The 21,696-nt window shown below is 42.3% G+C and overlaps 1 protein-coding gene and 1 long non-coding RNA gene across 2 annotated transcripts in view; both read left to right on the forward strand.

Moving 5' to 3' along the window:
• LOC106148182 (translation initiation factor IF-2-like) overlaps positions 1-18,788 on the forward strand; it is a 24,546-nt gene extending 5,758 nt beyond the window's left edge. The window contains exon 3 of the mRNA XM_013512699.1: positions 18,652-18,788. Coding sequence (XP_013368153.1) covers positions 18,652-18,674 — 23 coding nt within the window. The 3' untranslated portion in view covers positions 18,675-18,788. The remainder of the gene's footprint in view (positions 1-18,651) is intronic.
• Positions 18,789-19,817: 1,029 nt separating this feature from the next.
• On the forward strand, positions 19,818-21,369 carry LOC102016593. Its single transcript, XR_260466.2, has 4 exons — positions 19,818-19,976; positions 20,096-20,278; positions 20,366-20,601; positions 21,233-21,369. It is a non-coding gene; the product is annotated as an uncharacterized LOC102016593 (long non-coding RNA).
• Positions 21,370-21,696: the final 327 nt, after the last annotated feature.

Below are 21,696 nucleotides of genomic sequence, written 5' to 3' on the forward strand. Positions count from 1 at the left end.
CTGCGGCTGTCCGGGCGCTGCGCACTGCGAGCCGCGGTGCAAAAAGCCCGGGGTCGGGGACGCCAGCCGCACGCAGCCTGCGCGCAGAGCCCGAGCCCGGCGGAGCCGCGCTCCCCTCCTCCCGCCTCCTGTGCTCCCTCCTTCCCTCCCGCCCTCCGCTTTTCTGTTGTTGCTGCGGTAGCAGACAAATGTGATGTGGGGCGCAGGGAATTGCCACTGTCACAGGCGGCGTCTGCGTCTGCCTCGCCCGCCCTCGCTCACTCTCGAGGAAGGCGACGCATTTATCTGCAGGGCGGCCGGGCGTCCGCCGGGGAGCAGGAGCGCCGCGCGCTGTGCGCAGAGAGCGCCCGCGCCAGGCTGGCTCCGCGCGCGCCCGCTACCAGGTGCAGGGGGAGGGCGCGCGGCGGGGCGGGGGGCGGCGGAGGTGGGAGACATCTGTGTGGTGCGGGGGTCACGGAGGTCAAGTATATGTTAACAATAGGCAGGCCCGGCTCGCCGGGGCGCTCGGGCGGGCGGCCTCCCCCCGGCCTCGCCCTCTCCCCGCAGACTGGACCCGGGGCTGGCTCCCTGACGATGCCTTCCCGGGCCGCCTGCGCTCCCGCGGCCCAGTGCCCTGCAGTAACCCAAGACGACCACTTTCCCCGGCCATCTGGAGCGCTCCGAGCTGCCCTGCCTGTGTCTCATCACTGGCTGGGGAGACAGCTCTGCTAGGAATCAAGCCACTCTCAGATCTCTCCTCTAATCCCCTTCTGTTAGCTGATTTCCAGACTGACTATTTGCTTTCGCATTAGGTAATAGCCTTAGAGAAAACAATTATCATTTTCTCTTTTTCCCCTTTGTTTTTCTATTTCTCCCATAGTATGCCATTAACAGGGACCTCTTTTCGTGTCTTTCGGGTTTCCTTGGATGTGCCCCTCTCCCCCTGACATTAATATCAATACTTTGGAGCAAGGGAGGGAGTCCCAGGAGGAAAAGATAGGGTGAAAGAATTCCAGATATTTCCAGAATAAATAAATAATATCTCAGCGAAGAGGGCTGGCAGTTGGTACAGAGCATAAAAGGGGGGCAGGGGGGCTTGAATGGTAATGAAAATATTAATATGTAGGTCAAATATGATCAGATAATGGCTTGCAATGATAAGTAAAATGTAATCTTTTTAAATTATTATGGACCGGTGCCATGGCTGCAAATGTTATTGTATTTGGTGGAACAATTTGAAATCCTGCTCTGAACCATGTTTTCTACAACCTACCTAAGTCAGTGTAAAATGTCCTGTGTGCGTGTTTTTAAAGCACATCTTTAGGAAGGAAAAAAAATACGGCAGGGAGAGTCGAGTCCGCCCGATGCACTGAGAACTGATGAGACATTCGTCGCTTTATTTTTTGAAGTGGTGTTTCAAATATTTAACAGTGAGTAAAATCCCTTCCTCCATCCTTTTAAATCCAGCTGGAGCTTCCAATTCTCAAGTCTTTTCAGACTCTACTAATTTTTTGGAATTCATTTCCAGAAAAACACTCATTGTACACTCTACCCTCTCCTTGGGACATTTGTCTAATGAATTATAATGGATTAATGAGCTGTAATGTTAAGTCTTGGTATCTGACATTACTATACTCTTAATCTAAGTCTTCAGTTTTGTCAAGGTGTTGTTCATTCTATAGTAATTTCTACATTAGCTTTTTTTTTGGCAAAGCCAAATAGCCCTTAAAATAGTCTTAAAATATAAACTTTTATGTAAACTCTACTGCTATAACTCAATTGTGTAGGAAATTGTGTCAAAGCACAGTTCTTAAAAGAATCAAAAATATGTTGATATTATATTGTTCGATTACCTGTGTTGTCTCTTCTGTGCCCCAAATTGAAAATAAATAATTTGGAGTGTGGAATTATATAGTCATCCTTATTGGAAACTTAATAAAATTGCATGTGCTTAGGAGTGATCCCTGTGAAATAGTATTAATTCTGAAATCACATTTTAAAATTTAGAATTAAAGTTAATCAAAAATAGGATGTATTATGTAATAAGTGGGGGAAGATAAAACATACACATTATGCCATATTTTTCTTCTTCCTGGAAATTGTGCCAAAGTAAGTGTGAAATTATAATGGAAATTTTAAACTTCTAAACCAGTGGAAAGTAAATTGCAGGAAATCAAAATGGAGTTTTACACATTCAGCCTATACTCACACTGAGGCATTTTTTACAAAATTCTACAAATTTTCTGAGGTCTTCCCTTTGCCAATCATACTTCTGGAAAAATGATAGGTTATTGTTCACTTATACACTTGTTTAGAAAGTTTTTTATTTGGTTTTCTATCAGAATATGTCATTCAGTCAAAGAAATTTTTAAAAATTTGTAATAATAGCAAGTGAAGAGCATACACCTTCGAGTTTATGTAGAGAGAGTGACTCGGTGTATTCCTAAATCCCACTTGCCACTCCTTTGAAAGGCCTGTATTCTACAAAATGTAGAACGTAGTTTTGATAGGCTTTATCCTTATATGATCTCCTAACTCCTTTATTTGGAGAAAATAGTAACTATACGGGTCAACTCAAGCATGAGCTGATTCTTGAATTGAAAACTCTAAGAAAATAAAACACAGTAAATGAACAGAGAGAAGTTCATTGATGCTGTGTGGTGAAAGAGTGTGAGTTACCTGAAAACCTTACAAGCCCGTGAGCTATTTGGTTACCTTAGTATTGGTATGAGGCACGCATAGGACATAATAGTCAAAACACAGTACGCTATTAATTGTTACGTTCTTTTTAGGCAATCTGAGATAGGGATGAATAAGCTTCCTGTCTGCACACTCACAGGAGAGATCAGGATTTTGTACCTTCAAGACTAGTTTGCTAAGTATAAGGGGAGAAAAAAAGAACTTAAAAAAGAATGCTTAGAAATGTAGGCACTTCGTCACTCTAAGGAAACTATTAAATTAAAAACAATATATACACAATAAGGTGTTAAACCGTATAAACTCTTTACTGGCAATTTTCTTCTCACACTTTCGGCTGTTTCCTCACATCATTAAATTTTCATTATTGTAAGGGACTGAGTTCTTTCAATTTACAGGTTTAATTTTTCAGTAATGCTGCCCAAGGATGATTTTTGTTTTCCCTTAAACCAACTCTTAAAGAAAAAAAAAGAGCAAAGCTTTCAATACAAATTTCAGATAAGGGCTTATTACCTTTTTTAGATATGTGATTCACCTCTCACAAAAGGAATTCCTCCACAAAATGTTAACAAGTACTTAATTGGCACATTTAAAATTCCTTCTTATAGATCTAAAAGTTTAAATGACTTCCAAGCTGTGATTTTCTATCCCTTGAAAAAGTCCTCTTGTTTGCCTAGGTTGAGGAAAATCCTTAATTACCACATTACTTACTTCTAACGAAAATTATTATTGTATTCGAGAAAAATAGAATATGATAAACATAAAGAATGGCAAGCTATAATTAAGTTTTCATAAATTTAGACTTACCCATTTTTTGCAGTCTCTCTCCTTGTTACTGTAATTTTATGTAATTTTTTTGAACTTTGCATGTTCACATTTTTATTCCAAATCTTTCCAATTTTGTTTATTTGACTTGTTTAATGTTTCATATTAACAAAGAATGTGAACCAAGAAGAAGAGAATAACTTTAAGAGATCTTTTGTTCTATAACAGTTGAGCCACATATTCCTAGTACACATTCAGTGTGTACTGTTTGGAGACTTTTACCCTAAACAACTCTTGAATAAAACATGTATAAGTTAAACTAAAAATGTCTCTCATCATCCCCTCGAATAAAATGATCAGTGTATCTTGTTTTAGCTGCAAGTCTGCAGACAGTGTTTTGTATGTATGACCCCGCGTGTTCACACAGCCGTATGTGTTTTTCTGTACTACTTCAAAATCAGTTCGCATCGAAAAAGGCATAGTTGCAAAATTTCAATTACTTCTTTACTTTATGAAAAGAAAAAGAATTCTGGAAAGTTTTTAAAAAATAATTCATATTGAAATTTCTTTTAAAAATGTGGGTTACTCTTTAAACATTTAAATATTTATATTTGTCAGAATTGAACACATTAAACTCTGCAACAGTGCATTTATTGCCAGGTGTGGTGGCGCATACCTGTAATCCTAGCACTCAGGAGGCTGAGGCAGGAGGATCATTGGGAGTTCGAGGCCAGCTTGGGCTACAAAGTGAGTTCAAGATGAGCCTAAACTGCATGGTGAGACCCTATCTCAAAAAAGACAAAAAAAAAAAAATGCATTTATTATGCAAAATAAAACACTTGCATATTTGCCAAATATGTATAAGTGCACATATATATAAAATATAGTCACTGTCTCATTTGACCTTTTATAATTAATTCATGAAAAATAATGATTCCAAATATAATATCTTATTCATACTTCTCATTTATTTTATTTTTTTATTTTTATTTTTATTTTTTGGTTTTTCTCTGGTACTGGGAACCGTATACATCTCATTTAAATCAAGTGTTTCTCACCCCATTTTGGTAAATTGAATTTTAATGTAAAAAAAGGAATAAAATTATGTAACATTGCACACTGCAGTTCCATATTCCACCTTTTTTGATTGACTGTGCCCAGTGAAGAAGCTATTTATCTTTTGCTAATTTTTTCAGTTGGGAGTTACTCTGTCTATGCAATTTTCAGGTGCATGTTACTGTGTTATGACTATGAAAAGATAAGCGTTGTGGTGGTGTTCACCATGCAGTGTTGGGCGTGTATTATGTGCTCAATAAATATTTGTTGAATGATGAATGAAGGTTAAAATGTTTTCACTTAGGTGCATTGTCTACATGAGTAAAATACCACCCACCTCATTTCTTTTTGACTGAAGCGTTAAGAAACCTAAGATTTTGACATTACCAAGATTTTTTTTTTTTTTTTTTTTTTTTTTTTGAGACAGGATCTTGCTGTGCAGTTCAGGCTGGCCTTGAGCTCACTTTATAGCCCAGGCTGGTCTCGAACTTGCATCGACCCTCCTGCCTCAGCCTCCCGAGTGCTTGGATTACAGGTGTGTGCTACCATGTCCTGCTGACATTGCCAACATTTTATTTTTATTTCATTTTTTTTGTTTTTTTTGTTTTTGGTTTTTTTCTGGTACCTGAAATTGAACTCACAACCTTGTGCTTGCCAGGCAGGTGCTGTGTTGCTGAGCTAAATCCCCAGCCCCGCAACATTTTAAACAATAAATGTGGAGAAAAGAGTTTTCTATGTTGCTTGTATGTGTTTATATTTTCTGATTTGATGAATTTGATGTGAAAAAAATTCTGATTGTTTTAAGTGTGTATAACATTCATTTAGATTGTACAATGAGCCACATTTTTACCTGAAATTTTAGTTTACTTTCTACAGTAAGGTAGAAATTTTTTAAAATACTGTGGAAAGGAACTTCAATCCAGGGAACTCTCAGAGATAATTCCTTCCTTCTGCTCTTTAGTGTAGTAATGGCAAAGTGTATTCTTCAGGACACACACCCATATACGGGAAAAATTCACAAGCTGCTTAATTTGGAGCATGCTGTCATTGTTCCATTTATTTTTTTTAAACAGGGTCTCGCTATGCAGTTCAGGCTGTCCTTGAGCTCACTTTGTAGCCCAGGCTGGCCTCAAACTCACAACGATCCTCATGCCTCAGCCTCCCGAGTGCTGGGATTACAGGAGTGCAACACCACACCTGGCTAGGAGTCATTTTTATTTGTAAATGTATGCCTTAGTTACTATGCAGGATCTGTGGCCACATTAAATCTACTCTTTAAAAGATGCATATGCTACAGTATTTTAATCATCTCATTTGTCCTAATTCCTTACAAATGTCAGTGTCCTCCAAAGAGCAATCCAGTCTGTGGAATCCCACATCATCTCTTGAGAGCATGTTAATGGGGGATCACCCCGTCCCTGTAGCACACCCGCTTCTGGGGAGGAAGACAGCAGCCAACTGGCTCACAACCCAGCAGTAAGAACAGAAGAAATTTTTGGCCAACAAATCTGTAGCAAATATAGACCACTGTTCACCATGTTTACTCTGAAGTTGTTTTGAAACGTTCTCTCTTTCTTATGTAGTTTTCCTCAGTAGGTTCACTGCCAGTTGCGTGATCTGACTGTCCTTCTGGACAGCAACACAGAAAGAAAGATATGTCCACCAGCCAGGCACAACCCAATCCTCCCTCCTCAGCATCTCCCCAGACTCCAGCTGGGCCTTTGAGGGGATCTTCTCTTCAGCGTGCCCTTTAGGGTAAGCACCTGTAAAACCACAAGATGGATGATGTCAACTTCCCGATGTACTCTGCATACCTTACAATTTGGCCCAATTTCCTTGAAGAGAAGAAATTTTCCACAATTTTTACAAGACAGTAAAGTTCAGTTGTTCATGTTTTCTGGGCAAAAGTCAGTTATAGACTAAAATGTTTCTCTTATCTTCAAATTTCTTTTGTTTTTGATGAACATGTTCCCTATATAACATTTTCACAAGATATACAATATATGGCATCGGATTGTCTGTACTCTGACTCCATCTCAAAGAAACTAGATATTTTTCTTTTCTTTATTTTAAAACTTTTTAAAGTTGGTTTTTTTTTTTTTTTTGTACCCAGGAATTGAACTCTGGACCTTATGCTTGCCAGGCAGGCACTTATGCCACTGAGCTATATCCCTGGCCCTCTTCTTTTCAATAGAGAACAAATATATAACCTAAGAACCGTGCATCTCAAACTTTAACAAAGCTACTATACCCGGGGGTTGTGTTAAAATGCAAAACCAGCCAGGCATGGTGGCGCACGCCCATAATCCCAGCACTTGGGAAGCTGAGATAGGAGGATCGCCACAAGTTTGAGGCCAGCCTAACCTACATAATGAGTTCAAGGCCGGTCTGAACTACATAGCAGGACCTTGTGTCCAAAAACAATGAATAAATAAAGTGCAAAACTTGGGTCCAGGTTTGGGCTGGGGCTGAGATTCTACATTTCTGACAAGCATCCAGAGAATGCTAGTGTGGCTGGTCCTCATGCGGGGAGTGAGGCTGCAGAGATGGCCGGAGGAACTGAGAACATCCTACTTTCCCGGCCTCCTTCAGTATGCGAGCTCCATGTCCACTATTGGCATAGAGAGCCCTGCGCTGTTCTGTTCCCCAAATGCACAGAGCGCCACACAAGACCCTGTACCCAGGACAGGAGGAAAACCTGCTCATACACACATAAGGTCGCTAAGGTCCCCACCTGCTGTCCAGGCACCTGCAATCAGCAAAGGAGGCCCATTACCTGCCAGACATAAATAAACACCCACAGAGCCCTTTATCTAAACAAGACTGAAAGCTCCTCAAAAGCCCAGCCTTGGGTGGGTGATTACTGCAGAATGCTTGTGACTTTTCCCCAAGGGTCATTGGCCGCTGTCCTTAGCCTGAGCCTATCTTTGCCTAGTGTTTAGGAACATCTGTCATCTGTATTGAGTAACTGGGAAAAAGCCTGGAATACTAATGATTTCAAGGTGCGCTATGTATTACAACCTCCTTGTACGGGAGCAAGGGCCGCCCCATGCTCCAGTACGCAGTCAAATGCTGAGCAGAGGGGCTTCAATTAGCAACTGACTATGCCCCATCTCTTATGCAAGACAGAGCTCAGCCTCCAGTTGCCTCAGCTCACCTACTTATGAAATTAGATTATTTCAACCTAGTGACTAACTGAAACACGCAGGGACTTAAAAGTTTAATAATAGTTGAAGATGAAAAACAACAGAGAAATTTGTAAACATTTTCATTTTTAAGCCCAGCGTGGAGATGCTCCCCTGTAATCACCTGTAATGTGGGAGGCTGAGGCAGGAAGATCACCACAAGTACAAAGCCAGGGCTACACAGTGAGTTCAAGCCTAGCCTGAACTACATAGCAAGACCCTGTCTCAAAAAACAAAAAATTATTTTTGCAAGGCATGGTGTCACAAGCCTGTGATCTAACCACTCAGAAGGCTGAGGCAGGAGGATCACTGTGAGTTTAAGGCCAGCCTGGCCTACATAGTGAGTTCAAAGCCAACCTGGGCTATACGGTGAAACCCTGTCTCAAAAAAAAAAAAAAATCACGTTTAAGCAGTATGTTTGAATCTCATAGACGATATTTGAATATTGGGAGGAAGGGCTGACCAGGTTTACTTCTTGTGATTGGTTTTTAGTCTTTTAAACAGAAGGAATGCAGCCAAGCGAAGTGGCGCACACCTGTAATCCCAGCACTCGGGAGGCTGAGGCAGGAGGATTGTTTTGAGTTCGAGGCCAGCCTGGGCTACAAAGTGAGCTCAAGTCCAGCCTGAACTGCACAGCAAGACCCTGTCTCAAAAAGACAACAAATAAATAAATAAATAAATAAATAAATAAACAGAACATCTATTTAAAGCACTTGTGACTGGAAAAGAAAAAGCTCCTATGATTTGACAGTGATTCTAACATGCTCCACCAATAACTGGATCTATTTTGGTATTACAATTTACCATTGCTTTCACCTCATGGAGTACCATACTGGCAAGCAATTCACATTCGGTCTACCGAAATGCCGCTTCTTTAGCTTAAAACAAAAACAGTTCCATAGCCAGAAACCTTCATATTAATAATAATTCTTTGCTCTGCAATCACATTGAATCCACACTTTTCATACCTCTTGCTACTGTCTCTAATACTGGGGGAGGATTTATATTTTTTTTCTGAACAATAGATTTTAATTAAGAAGATTTATTAAAGACAGTTTTCGTTCCTATGATTACATTTCCAGTTCCAGAGACATCTGCATTTCAAAATGTGCCGCATATTTTCATAAATATTCCGTAATTCCCTTAGAGCTTTTTGGCATTGCAATTTCCTCCAACCTCTTCTTAACATCTTCACATTCACTGTGAGCTCCATTAGAATTAGACATTTCTGAATACAGGTGTAAAATAAGATCGTATCAGAGAACAGATTCAAAGTGATCCTGTTCTTCTGGTGAATCAAGACTTTTAAAAGGAACAAAGGCAAATTGAGCCCAGGAACATATGTCTGACAAAAGATCTAGATATCTTACAGACATACTTAGAGTGTCAGAGTAAACAGCCAGACAGAGTTTACTTTGAAGTTTAAATCATTGTTATTTTAATAGAGTGGAAAATTCATTTAGATAGTGGAATCTGATAGTTACCCAATTAAAGCCCTTTTTGTCTATGTTAATGTAGTTTTATATTTTTAGTTTTCTGAAACCCAGTTTTGTCAGAGAATTATTTGAAGATAGCAGCAGCTTGAACAGCGTCTTTAGATGGACCCCATGAGTGACAGCAAATTGTTGATTGTATCATTTAAGCATTTTGTACAAAATTGTAAGCTAACATATTAAGCTTGTTCAAGGTGCAGAGAGCAGAAATACACTCGGGTGATTTCACGTAGTTCACCTAATACGTGCTTATATTTGTATGTATGTGAGTATGAATTTTCTTTCATGTGTTCTTAGTCTTTAAATAAAAGTATATTTGAACTGGGCCGCATGACACGTGTGTATCATCTCAGGACTCTGAAAGGCAGAGGCAAAAGGATCACAAGTTTAAACCCAGTCCGAGGCTGGGGATATAGCTTAGTGGTATAAGTGCCTGCCTGGCAAGTGCAAGACCCTGAGTTCAATTCCTGTGTACCACCACAAAAAAAAAAAAAAAAGCCCAGCCTGGACAACTGAGTGACTGAGCAAGATCCTGTCTCAAAATTAAAAAAAGATTTTTTTGGTTGTTGTTTTTTTTTTGTTTGTTGAGATGGTGTCACTGTCTAGTTCAGACTGGCCTTCAATTCATTATGTTGCCCAGGATGGCCTGGAACTCATGACAATGCTCCTGCCTCAGCCTTCTAAGTGCTAGGATTACAGGCGTGCACCACTACACCTGGCTCAAAATAAAAATTTAAATGGGCCTCGCATGATGGTGTATGCCCATAATCCCTACACATGGGGGGCTGAGGCAGAAGGATGGCCACAAGTTTGAGGCCAGCCTGGGCTACATAGTTAAAGACTAGCCTGAACTACATAGCAAGATAAATAAAAAAAATAAACAAATGGGCAAAAAACCATAAAAAGGCTGTGCATGTAGCTCAGTGCAAGGGCTCTGGGTTAAATCCACAGTACTGGAGAACACTGTGTCTGATCCCTAGTCTCTATCCCATCGGGTTGTCCAGAAACCCATTGAGTCAAGATCCTGTTTGAGAGGACAGAGTATGGATTCTGCAGACAACGTTTGTGAGTCTCACTGAAAACAGGCTGAACAGGGCAGTTCATGCTTTCATTCACACGGAAGGCCTCTTACCTGCATCTCTCTGGCCTCTTAAAACCCACAACCTATCCCATCCTCTTCCCTGCCAAGGTGGTGAATGCACCTCTCACCAGCGTTCCTTCCGGTGCTGGACTCTGTCTAAGCAACGCTTTCCAAAGGTCATCTCCTCTCTTCCTACAAGCCCAGTGGAGAGAGGGTGCTGTTGTGAGCCCAGGATATGGAGCCCAGGGCTGGAGTACCTTGCCTGAGGCTACAGCTTATAAATGCCAAGAGCAGGTGTGCTGGCCCCAGGTCTGGGTTAGGGCGAGTCGGGCCAGCCTCACCCCTCTACCTAGTAGAGCTCAAGTCTCTGGGACTGGAGCTGTAAATGCCACTGGAGGTCTTGCTTCTCCCTAAACTTCCCAGGACAAGTGCAAAAGCAGAAAGATTTAAAGAGGGTCTCCAAGCTCAGTTCCACTAAGATCTAATTCCTAGAGCAAACCCTTCAGGAATGGAACTGTGAAGGGCTGGGGCAGTCTGCAGAAGTGGGAGTTCTTTCTGTGAGGTCAAAATTTGCCAGGTGTGGTGGCACATACCTGTGATTCCAGCACTCAGGAGGCTGAGGCAGGAGGATTGCCAGGGAGTTCAAGGCCAGCCTGGACTACCTATTGAGACCCTGTCTCACAAAGAAACTCCAAACAAATAAACAAAGAAATGTAACACCTACACTCTCAAAGAAATGTTCTCAATCCCTACCCTCTTCTCTCTCCTTCTCCTCTCCCCCTTCCTCCTCTTCTTCCTCCTCCCTCCTTCCTCTCTTCTCCTTCTTCTTCTTTTCCTTTTGATACTGGGGACTGAACCCAAGAAATTTAAACTGAACTAAGTCCCCAGTATTTTTTATATTTTATCTATTTTAAAAATTTTTTTGTCTTTTTGAGACAGAGTCTTACTATGCACTTCAGGCTGCCTTGAGCTCACTTTGTAGCACAGGCTGGTCTCGAACTCACAACAATCCTCCTGCCTCAGCCCCCTGAGTGCTGGGATTACAGGCATACGCCACCACACCCAGTTTATATTTCATTTTAAGACAGGGTCTTGCTAACTCTAAATTGCCCAAGATGGGCTTGAACCTATGATCTTCCTGCCTCAGCTTCCCATAGTCCTGGGTTTATAGAAATGTGCCACCATGCCCAGCTGGAAACTGACTCAGTTTTTTAAAGGGGGGTTGGCAGAATGCCTGGAAAACAACTGTCAGTGCTAACCAGCAAAGAGAAACACTTAGGGGTCCTCCAATAATGGAAGCAGTGTTTTCCCTTTCTCAGAGACTTTTAAGGAAAAGGATCTTTGAATTAGGAATTTTAAAAAGTTACTTCTACCAGGCGTGGTAGGACACGTCCATAATCCCAGCACTCAGGAAGCTGAAGCAGCAGCAAACCACGAGTTTGAGTCCAGCCTAGGCTCCATAATGAGTTCAAGACCAACCTCAACTACATAGCGAGACCCTGTCTCAAAAATCCAGGCCAGGCGTGGTGGCGCACACCTGTAATCCCAGCACTCAGGAGGCTGAAGCAGCTGTGAGTTTGAGGCAGCCTGCGCTACAGAGTGAGTTCAAGGCCACCATGAACTGCATAGTGAAACCCTATCTCAAAAAAACAAACAAAAAAAACAAAGCAAAAACAATCCAGTAAGAAAGAAAAAGTTTCTCTCTCTCTCTCTCTCTCTCTCTCTCTCTCTCTCTCAAAAACAAAGGCAATTATCTCTACTGAGGCTTAAAAAACAAACAGGCCCCGTGTAATGCAAATAAATGTACTTTATCAACCAGGTCAACGCCCCGCCCAAGGTGACCAAGTCTCACTTCACCCAAGGGGAAGATGTTCCAGCCGCAGTCTTCTCCAGAGAAGGTGCCCCGCCCTTCCCCACAGATAGTCTGCCGGACTTCTACCTCCTTGTGTTCCAGATAGCCTCAAGCAGCCCATGGATCTTCCCCTAGGGCAGCCTCACCCACACACAAGCTTGGGGACAGGTCAGGGTTAAGGTCTTGGAAAGGACCCATCTGGGGGGTGCCTTAGGCAACAGCAGGAAGCATGGGGTTGTATACACACATTTACATGTATTTTATTTTATTTATATATTTATCATTACCGTTAGTATTAGCAGGAGTGGGGATTGAACCCAGGGCCTTTGCACTGAGCTATGCTCCAGCCTTTTTTATTTTGAGACCAGGTCTTGCTGTATTGCCCAGGTTGGGCTTGCACTCCTCTAGGAGTGCTATGATCACAAGCATGTTCCCCCACACCAGGCTATCAGCATATAATTTATTTAGTTAGTTATTATTTCTGTTTTGTTTTTTGAGACAGGATCTCGGTATGTAGTTCAGACTGCCCTTGAACTCATATGTGGCCCATGCTGGCCTCGAACTTTTGGGGATTCTCCTGCTTCAGGGTCCCAAGTGCTGGGATTGCAGGTGTGTGCCACCATGTCCAGCTATACATATATTTGTAATGCAATTTTCTGTTTGTATTTTTATCTTTCTCCATCCCTATAATGTTATTTATTTTCCCAAAAGGAACACATATTAGCACTTGGTAGGCTGAGGCAGGAGGATCACCAAGAATTTGAGGCCAACCTGGGATACATAGTGAGTATAAGGCTGGCCTGAACTACATATTAAGATTCCGTCTCAAAAAAAAAAAAAGTAACAAATATTTTCATTTTCTTCTATAATACTATTGGAGCTAAAGGACTCTTTCTAGGAAAAAAGATAAGAGACAAAAATATGTTCAGCCAGAGGTGGTGGTGCATGCCTATTATCCCAGCACTCAGGGAGGCTGAGGCAGGAGGATTATTGTGAATTTGAGACCAGCCTGGGCTACAAAGTGAGCTCAAGGCCAGCCTGAATTGCATAGTGAGATCCTATCTCAAAAAGACAAAAAAAAAAATACATGTTCAGAGGTGTTACCTAGCATTTAGTGTCTTGAAAATGTACATATTAGTACTTAGAAATATAACGTATTTTTTTAAAAAGATGAACTGCCTAATTACGGATTTCACACATAGTCTGTCAATTGGCTAAATATGTGCTGACTGTCATTCAGCTGCTCAGTGAGAGATGGGGAGAGGCTTGGCCCGCTGCTTCCCTCAGGAGGACGAGGAGCTGTCCGCAGAAGGAAAGCAGCTTCAGAGTAAAATTCATGTTCATCTGCTCAGGGCCGCCACAATGACCCACAACTCAGCTTCTTTTTGAGACACTAAAGTAAACTTTGTGGACAATTGATTTCCTTAAAAATATACATTTCAAAGAGGTATGGTGGTACATACCTGTAACCCACCATGCTGGGAGGCTGAGGGAGGAGAACCTAGCCTGGGCAATTTAGTGACTTAGTGAGACCTTGTCTCAAAATAAACAGGGTATAATGCAGTGACTCCTGGCTGTCTGCTGGTCACACTGCAGCTGTGTTAGATCACATCGGCCAAAAGAAAAAAAAAAGAAAGGGGCTGGGGATTTAGCTCAGCGGCAAAGCGCCTGCCTGGCAAGTGCAAGGTCGTGAGTTCGGTTCCCGGTACCGGAGAAAAACCAAAAAAAAAAAAAAGATCACATCGGTTTTGCTAGCCCACTGGAGGAGGTGCCTCTGGTCTAAGATATTGTATCCTCAAAGATAACTAAGATTTGGGCGGGGTAGAAACTCAGCTAAATCAAGTAAGAAGGGTAAAATCAGGACAGGGGACATTTCATGCTCCAGCATAGCACTTTGCTGGGAACCATTGAAATTTCAACAGTGCTCTTCTAGATTTGTCTGTAGCCAGGAGTGCTGGTGCATGCCTATGACCCCAGCACTGTGGGAGACTAAAGCAAGCAGATCCCAAGTTCCAGCTTAGCATGTGGAATTTAGCAACACAGAGAGACTCCCATCTCAAAATAAAAAATAAAAATGGAGTGGAGATGTAGCCAGTGCAAAGGTCCTGGGCTCATTTCCAGTACTGGAAAAAAAGTTGGCTGTCATTGGTTAACAGGCACTTTTACCTCTCTAGATGCTACTTTGGGATCTGTGATGTGATACAGTTGCTCTAATATCGTTCCTAGATCTTTGCCCTACAGTAGCCTGTATGGGACAATTCAAAAGCACATGGCTGGACACACCAGCCTCTAATCCCAGCACTCGGAAGCTGGGGCAGAAAGTTTACCACAGATTTGAGGCTTACCTGGGCTACATCTAGAGAGTCTGTCTCAAAAGCAAAACAAAACATAGCAGAAAAGGAATTTAAATTCAAATTATGAGATTTTCTTCACTACCATCCTCCAATCACTTGTTTTTTCAGCACAGAGACAATAGCACACACAACCAGAATAGTTGTACAATCTTGCTGAGCACACAACTAAGACATTTCCTGCCTTCCCGCCTTCCCTATAGATGGGCCTCTGGGATTTAGCTTCCAGCCAATGAAATGTACGTGAGACATGTCCCACCCTTGAGCTGATCTTTGAATCACTCATGTCCCACCTTCCATTCTTTTTTTTTATTTTTAACTTTGAGAAAGAGTCTCATTAAGTCACTAAATTGCCCGGGCGGGGATTGAGCAGTGACCCTCTTGCCTCAGCCTCCCAGAATCTGAGAATCATGGATGTGCACACCACACCTGGCTCTATTATCCATTCTTTTTCCTGCTTCTGTAGTGACTTTGGAGGCCACAAGTTGCAGATAACACTACTTATTATAGGGAAACTCATTGCCTCCTTCCACAATGTAAGGAACAGCAACCGAGAGCTGTGCTCCCACCTCTCAGGGCTTGGACTACATCATCCTGACTAGTGAACTCCTGTGGTGATAAAACTACCAGGATTCGGAGGTGGTTAAACTGCTTTGATTAAATTCCACGTGTTAAGAGATACAAATGTAAACAGCTCACTCATACACATACTAAAAGAAAAAGTGATTTCTTCTGCACTCAGACTCAAAATCCAAAGGCATAAGAAAAAAAGATCGCTGGGCATGGCGACACACAACTATAATATCAGCACTCAGGAAGCTGAGGCAGGAGGATTGCTATGAGTTTGAGGACAGCCTGGGCTACTAAGTGAGCTCAAGAAAAAAGATTAATACATATTATTATAGAAAAATCTATCAAGCAACAATTTTATATAGTGCAAAATGTAAAAGCTAAGTAATCTATAAAGACCAATGACAAGGCCAGGTGTGGGGGCACACACCCATAATCCCAGAATTTGGAGGCTGAGGCAGGAGGATCGCTCTGAATTCAAGACCAGCCTGGACTACATGGTGAGACTCTGTTTCAAAACAAAACAAAACAAAACAATTTAAAGGGGGGGAAATGGGGAAAAAAAAGAATTAGGACATATATGTACAAGTCACCCACATCCATACATAATGTATGTGATCATTAAGTATGACAAATATGTACTAATAAAAATACATTAAAGTAACAAAAATATGTTCATTGTGTTTCTAATTTTCCCTTTCATTGCTGCTAATTTATGTATTCATTTTATAGTCTTTCCCCCAGTACTGGGCATTGAGCCCAGGACCTTTGCACTGACTGAGCTCTTTCCCAGCTGCTCCCACTTCCTTTTTTTTTGAGACAGGGTCTCGCTGTATAGTTAGGCTGACCTTGAGCTCATTGCCCACCCTGTCCTCAGAGTTGCACAATCCTCCTGCCTCAGTCAACTGTATGCTGGGATTATAGGCTTGTGCCACTACACCCAGCTCCAACACCCCCCAACCCAGAGTCTTGCTAAACCGCAAAATCCCCTATTGCTTTGATCACTCTGAAATATCCCACATTCAGGTTGCCATGGACCAGCACGTAGTCCTTTGCAAGGTGAGCAAGGTAAAGATATGCACTCTACAAGTGCTTCTTCAGTAAAATCAGATTAAGTCCCTTTAAAACACCGTGTGTATATTTATTTAAAAATAAATCTCTGATTTACACATCTTTTGGTGAGTTTGACAGTCACTTTAAATTGATTAAAAGTAACAGAAGCTGATTTCTATAATAAAACAGTTTTCATGTTAAAAGAAGTAGAGGAACAACAGTTTCTTTCTGAAGCAGAGAGGTAAAGCGCTTATTCCTGCAGAGAATGAGAGGGAGGAGGTCATTTTCAGGAGGGAATTTTCTGGATTCTTCAGGAGAAAGAATCAGTTCCTACTTTGTCTTCTTGAGGCACAATCTCTGCACAAGAGAAGAGCTGCAGAAATCCTCAGGAGCACTGTTCCCAGCTGAACAGCTCCAATGAAGGAAAATAGCCTTCTAGGTCACTCGACAAAAAATGTTATTTTTACCTGGGGTATCTTTGCTTTGATGCCTGTGTTTACTTCGTGACTACCTCTGACTTCAGGGGGCCGAAGAAGATAGGATTTTTATCATCGCTTATCACTCTCTCTGACTTTTTTTTTTGATGGGGGAGGTGTGTAGGGCCTTGAACCCAAGGCTGTCACACTGAACTATTTTTTCTTTTTCTTTTTTAAGACAGGATCTTACTAAGTCACCAAGTTGACCAGAGTGGGCTCAAACTTGCGATTCTCCTGCCTCAGCTTCCCAGAGTGGTGGGATTACAGTGCTGGGCTACCACATCTAATTCTTACCATTTCTCTGTGTAAAGACATTCTTAATTTTGGAACCACACAAAAACAAGTGTAGGGCCTGGTTTTACCCATGCTCCATATCTTACCAGCTCCTGGTCTAAAAGGAAAGACAGACACCAACAGAGAATCATTCCAACGCATACAGTAACGGACAAGTAGAGGGTGGTGAAGTCCTGGTGTATCCAGGGTCCCATCTAGGTTGGGAAAGAGAGGTGATAAACTGGAATCTAGGCTGAGACCTGAAGGACTAATGGAAATTATGTCATTTTTCCAGCTCTCGGTGCCTTGGAAGTACTTTCAAATAAACTCCTTGGCAATCAACTGGTTTGGGTTCTGTTTTTCTGCTCTGCTGCAGTCCACTGTAACTCTGGGCCTTTGTCTGTGCTTCACAGAACTGGACTCTTTCCTTATGTTGTTTTCATTCAATCTGATCATTTCCCCTACATTTGCAGCACCAGCCTTGCTTTGTTGACTTTATTACTTTATATATTTTTTTATTCATTTTTGGTACTGGGGATCGAACTCAGGACCTTGCTCTTGGCAGGCAGGCACTTGTGCTGCTGAGCTATATCCCCGGCTCCTTAAAGCTCCCCCCACTTTTTTTTTTGGTTCAGTCCTGGGGATTAAACCCAGAGCCTTCACACTAAGCTACATCCCCAGCCCTTTTTTATTTTTAATTTTTTTAGTTTGAGATGGGGGTCTTGCTATGTTGCTAAATTGCCCAGGCTGGGTTTGAATTTGCAGTTCTCCTGCTTCAGCATCCTGGAGCTCTTTCTGAGGTTAAAGGCATGTGTTACAACAGCCCACAGTCCCTTTGTTGTGTGTGTGTGGGTCACGTTCTAGTTATGAACAAAAGCTAATATTTGGAATGGAGAATGATTGTGTTGCAGGGCATGGTGGCGCATGCTTACAATCTCAGCACTTGGGAGGCTGAGGCAGGAGGATCATTGCCAGTTTGAGGCCAGCCTGGGCTACAAAGTGAGTTCAAGTCCATCTTGAACTGCAAAGCAAGACCCTGTCTCAAAAAGACAAAAAAATAAATAAATAAAATAAACAGAGAGAAAGAGAGAGATTGATTGTGTCTTAGTCTCTTTCTATTGTGGAGACACAAGACCTAACACACATAACTTAAAGAAGGAGAGGTTTTTTGGCTCACAGTTTGTAGAGTTTTTGGTCCAGAGTCGGCTCCATGGCCGAGGGGCCTGGCAGAAGAGAAACAGTCCATGGCAGGGCAGGCAGGAAGCAAAGAAAGAGAGATCAAGGAAGGAGATGTAGAAGGAGATTAACCTTTCCAGTGACCCACCTCTTTCACCCAGACCGCACCTCTGTCCGTGCACCATCCTGAGCCCATGATCCAATGACTTTCCCAAAGCCCTGCTTATGAGAGCATGAGGCTTTTGAGAGAGATGGAGCTATGAATCATAGTGGTAAGATGGACCAAGGCAATACAATTGGCAATAATCAGTGGGACATATGTTCATTTATCTCAGTTACGATAGTGTCAGTGTTATTCTATGGAATTCCTTCTCCTTCATTTATTTTTTTTCCTCAGATAGAGTGTTGCTATGTAGTCCAGGCTCAATTTAAACTTACTATGTAGCACAGCTTGGCCTCAAACTCATGGTGATCCTCTTGCCTCAGCCTCCTGAGTGCTGGGATCACAAATATGCATCCCCACACCCAGGTGTTTTCTGACTGCTTGAAGACTGGAGCAGAATTACTGGCCGGGTGGGTGATGAATGGGCTTCCCAGTTAACCTGGGACGGTTACAGTGCCCTTCTGCCCTCTTCTCATGGCAGGACGCACTGCTCCTTGGACGTGAGCACACTTTGGAGAGTCCACTCTTCTGGCCCATAAGGTCACCACTCCCCTGAGCATAGCTGAGCACACCTGGGACTCGCCCTTGGACGCTCCTGCAGTTGGCCTGTATGCTTCCTGCTGTTGTTACTTTGTATCCTTTGAAATTGTGCTTTTATGCTAAAACTGCCATCGTTATTTCAGTCTTCAGATCACGTAGACTAGTTACATGTCGTGGAAATATATGTACCGCAGCAGCAGAGGTCGGTAGCATCCAATAGGAAAGATGCACCTTTACGTGGATTAGCTAAGTGGTCTTTACAACAAAACATACTTTGAAAGTTACTGAAACACAGTGGTTAAAGGCAGCGACTGTATTCTAGGCCACTGGATCCCAAGGCTGACTTGGCCAACTGGTAGTTATGTGACCATAACTTTGCCTTAGTTTTCCTGCCTTACAGTTAGGATAGCTGTAGGGCTAGATCATGATGATTACAGCAGAGAAATAAAAAGTGCCTGGTGCAGAATGCAGTACATGGTACCAGCAATAAACACAACAACTCTCATCCTCACCTAGAGGAACAAGCTGGAGTGCAAAGGATTTCCCTGACTTGCTCACTTTCACTCACGCTGTAAATGGAGCTTAGCATGACGTAGGGTCCTTGTAGTTAACAACTGCACTGTTTTTTCATCGCTGTTACTCTTGTTATTATAATCAGTGGGCTCAGCAACAAGCCAAAGGAAATCCTCAGCAGGCAGAGACCGTGGGAAGTGTGGATAGGGCCACAAAGCAGAATTATTTTTAGTCACCATAAAAAAAAACAGGGAAAAAAATCACTATTAGTATGAGTAACTTTAGATAAAAAGTTATCAAGATCTATAGCTTGTACCTATTTTGCTTTTTTAAAATTTTTTTTTTCTTTTTGAGACTGGGTTTTGCTATGTAGTTTAGGTTTGCCTTGAACTCACATAGCCTAGGCTTCTCTCTAACTCTTGGCATTCCTCCTGTCTCAGCCTCCTGAGCACTGGGATCACAGGTATGTGCTACTGCTCCTGTCTAGCCTGCACATTTTTAACCCAGAAATTAATCAGTCTACCTCTCCTACCTTGTATCTTGAGAATAGCTGATTCAAATAGACTCATACTGAATTTTGTCATGAGAACTAGTTACTGGTGTGAGCACAGCTTAAACGTAACAGTGTAAAACAACAGTAAACACTTCCTTGTTTAACTCTAAGCTCTTATGCTATGGGTTTCTGACTTTAGTTTATGTTTAAATATACTGCAGGTCCTGAATTCTGGAATTTGTGTGCAGCAGAGAGGGCATGTAAGTTTCAGCAAATGTGTCTTGGGAGAGTGGTTATGACTGTCATTAGATTCTCATAGGAGTCTATAACCCAGAAAAGTTTACAAACCCCTGGTTTAAGCCAAGTGCTTTCCTTCCAGCCCGGGGACAAGGGCCGTTCTCCAGAAAACCCAGCGAGACATTTCACTGCACGAGGGTCCCATCTTCATCCTGCTTCCCGAAGTTATTCCTAAACCTGCTCAATGGGGGTGCCGAGGCGAGAGGATCCCTACTACCTGAAAATCTACTAAACAATTTTGGTCACCAATTTCTACTTTACTAGAGTAAGAGTATCAATATAGTACATTATAAAGCAAAGGGTTAGGTACCAGCAAGGAACTAACTCCAAGATTTTCCTATCCTTCTCCTAGGCATCCAGAGACGCAATGAGCAGGTCTGGCATGAGTTGCCTGTATATCTCCAGGCACAGAACTTTGATTAGGGCATACACCAACCTCTGAGGCTACAGCCAAAGGAAATCATGATTCTGTTGACAAAAGAAGAAGATAGGAACCCTGGAAGGCCCCAGGCATTTACAAAGATAACCCTCATCGCCTCCTCAGATTGTTCAGGATAAAGGAAACAGCATGTCTAAAGTATATTTTATGTGAGTTGAGTGTGGTGGCACAAACACTCCTGTAATCTCAGCACTCAGGAGGCTGAGACAGGAGGATTGCTTTGGGTTTGACACTAGCCTGGGCTTCACAGCAAGCTCAAGATCAGCCTGAACTATACAGTGAGACCCTGTCTCAAAAAAACCAAAAGTAAAACAAAAAATACGTAAATAATAAAATAAGACATAAATTACAAAGATGTTCAGTTTAAAATAGTGGCAGATAGAAGCCTCAGTCAGCTCTCTTGTAACTTGTAGAAATAAATAAAAATACACTACCAAATGGGGGTGGCAGGGCGGGGTGGAGATTTCATTTTGTTTGGATCCAAAGCATAGCTAAAATTTGTTGCCTGAGTCAGGAACTACTGCAGTGGAGCTAAATAACCAGGATTTATCACACCCAGTGCTTGCCCCATGCCCAAAGATCCACACTAGTAGAAGGCAGGACCCCTGCCTCCCTTCCGGACTAACAATGTCACCCCCTCCATCCTCCAAAACAACTTTGGGCCAGTTCGCTACATTTTGTTACATTGTTTGCTGCATAAATGGGGCACTTTAAGGTGGAGGGGGAGCTCAGAAAAAATACTTGAAGCCCTACACATTGAAATAACTGATTTTCTTTCAGTTCACCAGTTTACAGCACCAGAGAATCCACCTGTGGGGCAGAAGAAAAGTGGAGACACCAAAATCCAGGACTTAGAGAGCAATAACCAGTCCGTACTCCAACTACAGATCAATAAAGGTGACCTGACCAACACGCTCAAGAAGGCAAGTGGACCAATAACCACTTGGTTTCGTTAGCATTTACTGCGTCTGAGAAATTCTCCATTCGGTGTGTGTAAGAGGACAGAAATATAAATAATACAGAAGCTGGGTGCGTGGCACGTGCCCCTAATTCTAGCACTCTGGGAGGCTGAGGCAGGAGGACTGTAAGCTGGAGTGCTGCTAAGGCAACTTGACAAGAGTCTCTTTCAAAATAAAAAAATTATGAAAAGGGCTAAGAGTGTAGCTCAGTGACAGAGCACCCCTTGGGTTTGGTCCTCGGGTAATCCAGCAGAACTGGAGGCAGAGCACACCTCTGAGAAGGAC

The sequence above is a fragment of the Chinchilla lanigera genome, unplaced genomic scaffold (assembly GCF_000276665.1).
Source record: "Chinchilla lanigera isolate Chin_1 unplaced genomic scaffold, ChiLan1.0 scaffold00016, whole genome shotgun sequence".
Classification (NCBI taxonomy): Eukaryota; Metazoa; Chordata; class Mammalia; order Rodentia; family Chinchillidae; genus Chinchilla; species Chinchilla lanigera.